The sequence below is a fragment of the Bombina bombina genome, chromosome 1 (genome assembly GCF_027579735.1).
Source record: "Bombina bombina isolate aBomBom1 chromosome 1, aBomBom1.pri, whole genome shotgun sequence".
NCBI classification, from domain to species: Eukaryota; Metazoa; Chordata; class Amphibia; order Anura; family Bombinatoridae; genus Bombina; species Bombina bombina.
In genome coordinates, this window is record NC_069499.1 from 1556972664 (window position 1) to 1556980798 (window position 8135).

The 8135-nt window shown below is 41.8% G+C and overlaps 1 protein-coding gene across 1 annotated transcript; it reads left to right on the forward strand.

Moving 5' to 3' along the window:
- The first annotated feature begins 2109 nt into the window (after positions 1–2109).
- FOXJ1 (forkhead box J1) lies at positions 2110–7708 on the forward strand. The gene is given in 4 exon segments (XM_053696764.1): positions 2110–2169; positions 2171–2292; positions 4690–5221; positions 6894–7708. Coding segments are annotated over 4 exon segments (1527 nt in total). The 3' UTR covers positions 7707–7708.
- Positions 7709–8135: the final 427 nt, after the last annotated feature.

Below are 8135 nucleotides of genomic sequence, written 5' to 3' on the forward strand. Positions count from 1 at the left end.
AGAGGCTGCTGGAGAGTCCTTGAAGTCCTCTTGGAGGGAAAATCTGCCAGAAAAGTGCATTTTTTCCACTGCAATGACCTGATTCATAGGAGTATGTGCCCCCTGCAATACAGGCTCCTGAGCATAAACTCACATCTGATGTAGTGATAAACTTTAAAATCATAAAAATGTTTGCAGTGCCCACCTCATGCCCCCTCTACTAGAATAGGCAGGATTCTGCACTGTAAGGGTTAAGAGGGTGCCTTGCCCAAAGCTGCTTGTTATGCTAAGAGTTGGTATGTTTGTGGCACTGTGCCAGACACCCCCAACCATCACCACCCCCTCTGCTCCTGTGGCTTTTTGGGGATCTTTTCAAGACCAGGGTTCTTGCCTATGGGAAAAAGAATCCCAGTGAATAGGTTCTTTGCTTTGCCACGCTGAGTGACAGCGGCAAGGGGACAAGGCTGTCACTGGCAGAAGAGGAGGGGCAGGCACTGAATAGAAACCAATAACGGCCCCAGTTCAGTTTGCTTTATTGGGGTGCAGTTGTTGGGCCCCTCCATCGTGTGAGTGAATATTAAATACTTCCCTCTGAAAAGAGCTTATAACACAGGCATGGGTCTCACTGTATGGGCTACAGAGGGACTGAGCCTCTTTCTACATCTCATATTCACTAACTCAATGCTTCAGCACTTAGTGCAGATTTAGCCATACAATAAAACAGAATGAAAAATTAAACAGTCATGATTAAGAGATATTACACTAAAAGAAAACTCTCAAAATGTACCGTACATCAATTATCAAATTTAAATTTACCCCTTTTCTATTGGTAGGATTTATATCCTTAAAGGGTCATAAAAAGTCAAATTTTAAATGTTATTATTCAAATAGACATGATGTTTTATCAAATGTACTTAGTTCTCTCCTTTGCTGAAAGCATACATAGGTAGGGTAACTGAAAAAGCACTACTGGGAGCTAGTTGGCAATTGGTGGTTTCTTGTCATTGTCTCACCAAATGTGTTCAGCTAGGTTTCAACAGTGTATTACTTCTCTGAAGCTGACTATAAATATATAGTTACAGTTATATGCAAGCAACAGTCCAATAATAAAATGCTGTAACACATTAGTGCATCTTTCTGCACTTTTTTGTCCCTTTAATAAAATTGTTGCAAATAAGGCTCTCATATAGTGCTCAAAACACATGCACGCTCCTGATCTTACCTCAGCATGCTCTTGTGGAAACAAGCTAAGTTTCAACAAAGGAAAGAGTTCAATTGTTACTGTGCACTGTTGGAATCATGAACATTTTTTTTACTCCTATGTTCCTTTAAATAGCAGCCTTTGTGTCTGATTGTACCTTTACAACTTTGTGCAGAGCTACACTTACTATAGGGTCTGTATATAGCAAACTAAACATACAAAAGATGTGATATTAGCAAAGTGCTGAATAAAGACTAATGCAATGAGATATAACAGTTTACAACTGGGGCAGAGATGAATTACACATTAATTTTGGGGCAAATAAACAGCACAATGTACACAGCCTGCTCTATATAATAGCAAATATTGTGATACTAGCCCACCCTACACATACATTCTATACAATGAGTTACACAGCACTGAATACTGCTCATATGTTAGTTTTTAGACAGATGCAGGATCTGTAACACAAGCACAATTACCTGAGAGCTGTAACAGTAATCTCACACTAAAGATCTTTGTATATATAAATTATTATAACCCAACCATGATCATTTAGCAGCCTGGGTTTATAGGATTCTGTGATCCCATAATCCTATCTGATACATTAATAAGTAACAGTATGGGGACTGCTGAATGATATCTCCCTGTGCCATGGCTGGGCTACATCCCATCTAGTGTAGGATGCCCCCAGCTTACACCCATCCCCCAGTCACAGGGACACTGCGGGGGCGGAGTCCCGTAAAATGAAATATACAAATAAAATAACATTAAGCACCCTCCTCCTCCTCCTCCTCACTTACCCAAATACTTTTATTCCCGTAACAATCCCTACAACCTGCACTGAGAGGGCAGCATGACTGAGCTCTCCATGGTGACGCTCGGCCAATGGGAGAGCTGGAAGCTGTTTACAGGGGCGGAGCGTTACCATGGTGCGCGGGGAAGCCTTTCACAAGCTGCGGTACTTAATGCCTGGCAATGCAGGCAGGAGGGGTAGATAAGCGAGGAGCTGGCAGGGCAATAACTCATCCCAGCCTTACCACGGCCTCTACTGCTGCTTATTCCAGAAGCTTCCTGCCCAGTCTGCTGGATCCTGCTCTCATTTCAGTAAGGTAAATAAGCCCCTCTCTATAGCTACTCTCTGGTTAACCCCTTCTGATCAGGTGGCTGACAGATCCAGGAGGGGTAGTACTGGGTGACTCATATGAGGGTCTCTAAATGTATGTGTTATACAGCTGTCTTTACTGGTTAGATTGCAAGCTCTTGGGCTTAGAGGCTTATGTTGGCTCTCTGGTTAACCCCTTCTGATCAGGTAGCTGACGGATCTAGGAGGGGTATAGCCTGAGTGACTCATATGAGGGTCTCTAAATGATATACAGCTGTCTTTACTGGTTAGATTGCAAGCTCTTGGGCTTAGAGGCTTCTGTTGGCTCTCTGGTTAACCCCTTCTGATCAGGTAGCTGACAGATCCAGGAGGGGTAGTGCAGGGGGACTCATATGAGGGTCTCTATATGTATTTGATATACCGCTGTCTTTACTGGTTAGATTGCAAGCTCCTGGGCTTAAATGCTTCTGATAGCTCTCTGGTTAACCCCTTCTGATCAGGTATCTGACAGATCCAGGAGGGGTATTGCCTGGGTGACTCATATGAGGGTCTCTAAATGATATACAGCTGTCTTTACTGGTTAGATTGCAAGCTCTTGGACTTAGAGACTTATGCTGGCTCTCTTGTTAACCCCTTCAGATCAGGTAGTTGACAGATCCAGGAGGGGTAGTGCCTGGGTGACTCATATGAGGGTCTCTAAATCATATACAGCTGTCTTTACTGGTTAGATTGCAAGCTCTTGGGCTTAGAGACTGCTGCTGACTCTCTGGCAGAGAGAAATGGAGATTTGTTTCATGCTGGCACAGTGGCTGGCATACAGGTTTTTCTAATGATTATACATGGTGCCTGATGGTTGGTCTCTTTTCAGTGGAGTGTTGGGAAGGGGGGGGATTGGGGAAGTGGAGGAATGTGTTGTGCATTTTAAACATGGCTCCCCTCTTTAGTGGTATCAGTTGCCCCATTCATCACTACTGTTTCCCATACAAAGTGTCCTGCCCCCCCCAACCCCCCCCCCCCCCCCCCCAAGAACTGGGAAATAGACTAGAACTAAATCATAAGCTTATCATGGATTTGCACTTTATTATTTACCTCTTGGAACCATTCCACAGTTTCTCAACCTGGTTGCAAATGCACTTCATTTCAATAATATATCATTCAAGGATCAAAAATGTATTTAGATAGAATACATCACAGTGCTTTTAATGAGAGGAATGTCCCTTATCAAATAAAGTTTGCAGTTTCTACAGGAAAAGGCTCACTGGGAAGAACTAATCTGGGAAGAACTAATTTGCTTTTATAGTTTCATACTTTTACTAAGTATATTCTTTTTTCTCTTCTATCTGTGCCCATCTGGATTCTCAGGCCTGTGTGTTATTTCATGCGTAGAGCTAGCTCTGGTTTAAGTCTACCCAACCTTGACTTTTCAGTTTTGTTGGGATAATCACTTATAAATCAAACCTCTACTTGCATCTTCACATAAGAAGAAATAATTAACTTTGGGAATGTCTGCTCTCCTGCCGAGCAAGGGTTATTGCCCTCCCTCCTTGGGAACTGACATAAAATAGTGATAGAAAAAGTTTTTAATTATGGGCATTTCTATGTATAGTGGATTGTATATTAGTTGACTGCTTTTATAGTCTACTGAAACATTGTGATATTGGTTACTACAGGGGTTAATTATATTCTAGGGGCAAAGCATTCAATTGTGTTACTAGTTGGGTACTGTCTACCTTGCTCTTATGTATTTTTAATGTATGTGTTATAAAATATGTTTGAGTTCTATTTCTTGAAAAAATGCAATGGGGAATGTGTAGCAAGAGGTTGTAAACTATGGTAGCTGGGTCATACAATTAGTGTTGTGTTTTGTGTCCACGTTTGGCATTTGGAGTTATTATCAGGGCCTGAATTTGATATTTAAATCATCCTTTCCCATGTTGGAAAAAAGTAGGGAAAGTGCTAATGGGTAAAGAAATAATTTAAGCCAGTGTTCCCCTATCTCTCTCATAGTCTGCTGAATCTCAGTGACATCACAGGTACCCTGTGGGAGTCTTCTGGAATTCTCTTGGTTATGCTCCCTGGGAGGTCCTTCTAGTGAGAGAGGTAGCTAAGAGTATATAAGGTTATGTTCTCATTACATCTCTCTGTTACACACTATTCTTATTGCACAGCTTGCCAGTCCTTTTTAACATAGGTGTTATAAGTTTAATAGTTAATAGATGCCTTTCTTGAAGTGTGTGACATTAAGTGTATATTTTAGCCACTTGAACGTTGGCCTACTCATACAATGTACCCAGAAGACCCTGCCTGCCCTTGTATTGTTATGTTTACAATATTTTTTTTAATAAAGTGAAAAAAGTTGCAGTTTAAATATAACAGATATCTCTTTCTATCTGTATAGGTAAAGTCCACGGACCCCCAAGGCTTCCTGAATGCTTGACTTGCCCAACGTGGCACCGTTAGACATGGCAGAGAGCTGGCTGAACCTCCAGACAGAGGGAGACCTAGGGTCAGATTCCTTCTCTAGTTCAGTGAACCTTGATGACAGCCTGACCAGCCTTCAATGGCTGCAAGAGTTCTCCATCATCAATGCTAATGTGGGGAAGACCCCTTCACCAGCCACTGACTCTCATGGATACCATCACCTAACAGGTGCCCCATGCTCGCCTTTGGCAGCGGATCCTGCCTGCTTGGGAATGCCTCACACTCCTGGCAAGCCAACCTCTTCATCCACAATGAGGGCAGCACACCAAGGGCTCCAACCTATGGAGGAAATTGACTACAAAACAAACCCGCACGTGAAGCCTCCTTACTCATATGCTACTCTTATCTGCATGGCCATGCAAGCTAGTAAGAAAACAAAGATCACACTCTCAGCCATATACAAGTGGATCACAGATAACTTCTGCTATTTCCGCCATGCTGACCCCACCTGGCAGGTATGTCTCTTGAACTGGGTGATTGGGGTAACAAGTATATAGGGCAATACAAGAAAGTGCAGGAAAAGTAATAAAAAGGAACAAATAACTGGAGTAACAGTTCTATAATACAGAGAAGAAGGGTAATATAATGGTACCTGCATAAACTCTCACCTCTTTATCCACAAGTACTATAGATGCTGCAATAAGGCACACAGTGTATCTATTGCTCCCCTGTGTATAATTACTTTTATGTTCTGTAACTCACTTGTTGCTATTTTGTGCATCCTTCAGTCACAGCATCCCTTAGCATCAGACTGTTTTAACCCTTTGATTTCAGTAGACACCTTTAACCCATTTGAAGCCAGAAAAGTTTGCATGTTATTGAAATCCAGCTCTCTTTGGCAACCAAGAGGGATAACTTTTTTTTAGATAAATAACAAATTTTCTTCTAGTAGAAACTGATAGTAATAATATGTACTGTGATTAGGGTACCTATGAATTCTTATGCAGTGTCAGTAATTACTGTCGTATATCAGTTTACTATTATTCTCTGGGTGTCAGGACTTTCCCACCCCCTATCCTTTTCTTTCTGTGTGGCCCTGACGCCCCATTGTCCCTCAGTAATAGATGGATGGTAGGAGGAACTAGAGTAGACTGTTTTATAGGGGGACTCTAGTTCAGGCGGGGGGGGGGGGGGGGAGAATTCCCGGAAGGGAAGAAGCCCTCCCAGTAAGTTTAAAGATGTTCCCCTGTCTCCTCTGTGAGTTTAACAATACCATATAGACCATTCATCACTCTAGTACAAAGGGCACCTGTAAGAGACATAGTGATAGAAAAACAAATGTCTTTAAGGATACTGCTGATGTTTTTTAGTGAAAACATTGTATAAGAGCACATCTTTATAGTACTATATAAAGTAGTCTGTTGGTCTTTGAGTAAGGGAGAGAACTCTAGAAATTACTTTCTGGAAAGTAAAGAATTAAATTCACTCCTACCCTCTGTCTGAGACTTTAATTAAACATTGAGGGGGGTGTCCCTGATAGACACAGGTGGCCTACATGGAATGATAAATATGTTTCACAGGCAAGCAGTAAGGAGCCTGTGCGCCAGAGGGTAAACAGATGAATAGGGGAAGAGAGAAGTAAGGTCAAAAGGATATGTGTGTTGAGAGAACTGCAGCTTCTTTGGCCCCCCTGTTAAAGTTATTGAAACAGTAACAGGTCAGGAATATCCGGGATCCCTGTAGTTAGAAAGGGAGAAAAGATTTAAACCTATGATTATCCTTTTTTCCTGTGCAATGTAACATAAACTTGCAAGCAACCAAAGCATAAAAAATCCTTTCTCCCTAAGTTAAGGGATTTATAACGGACGGCATACACACATGCCAAGAAGCACACTCACTCCTCCCCTTTCTTTTCCACCCATTCCCCTCATTCCCGTAAGCCTGAGTTGTATGGAAAGGTCAGTTCTCTCTACTACACAGGCTGAAGGGAATGTGTCCTGGGAATTGTTAGTACTGAGAAAGGTCACCATCATATAGATCATTTAACACACAAAGGTCATTCATAAAACTTTAAAACTGTGGTGCCCAATGGTAGAGAAATAATGTTTCAAAGAGCTTGAGGGAAGTAGAATGGTGTAAGATTTTTATAATATTTATGTGTTTTTTTTTCTCTGCTTTGTTTCCCAGAATTCCATCAGACACAACCTCTCTCTAAACAAGTGTTTTATCAAAGTTCCTCGGGAAAAGGACGAACCAGGCAAGGGTGGTTTCTGGAAAATTGATCCTCAGTACGCTGACCGCCTTATGAATGGAGCTATTAAGAAGCGTCGTCTTCCACCCCTTCAGATTCATCCAGCCTTCACCAGTGCTCTGGGTATGCCTCATACTGAGAAGAGTGGAAACTGCTCCTGGCTACCTAACATTAATTTAGAGTCACACAAACTGCTGGAGGAGTTTGAGGAAGCCACAGGCCAACAAGGATGGAGCTCTTCTAGTGAGCAGTGTTGGAATGTCTCAGGAGATGCAAAAGGGCACAAGCGTAAACAGCCATTGCCCAAACGTATGTTCAAGGCCCCTCGCCTCTCTAGCTCACCACTGCTCACCCATGATGAGCCACCTGAACTAGGTCCCTTGAAAGGTGACTTTGACTGGGAAGTCATCTTCGACTCCTCTGTAAATGGAACCAACTTTGCTGCATTTGAAGACCTGGAAATCACCCCTCCTATTAGCCCAGTCACCCGCTCGGTTGATCTCACTGTCCATGGAAAGCACATTGACTGCCCCCAGCAGTGGTACCCCACAGGACACGACCAAGTGCTTATTCAAAACAGCTTGGATTTTGATGAAACCTTCTTAGCCACATCCTTCCTCCAACATCCTTGGGATGAGGGCAGGAATGATTATCTATCCAATTCTGCCAACGTCGAACAGCTGTTTGATATCAATGAGGATTTTCCACCAGAGCTCAGCGACTGGAGCTCAATGGGCTCCTATTTATAACAGTGCCAACAAGAACTTACATATAGACATTTAAATATATATATATATATATAGATATATGACAAAATTATTAAATATACTTATAAACAAACTTTAACCCATTTGCAGTGCAGAGGGTCTTGATGTTACTATTGTTTACAAGGTTTCGGAAGGGAATGAAAGTATCAGCTCTTAATCACTGATCACCAAGGTCAAGACACCTTGTCTTCAAAAGATATTATGAATGTGGGACCATCATTTTCCTTCTGTCCCTTGCATGAAGAACAGTACTTAAAAATGCATTTTGTACTTATTTTTCTACTGATTAAAAAAATAGACAATAAAATGAACAGGGGTCCTTACTCCTTTTTTTTTAAGCTGTATATGTTTTATCTTATGATAAAAGTATGTGATGTTCAGTGTCTCATTGAGTAATAAGTTTAAGTAATG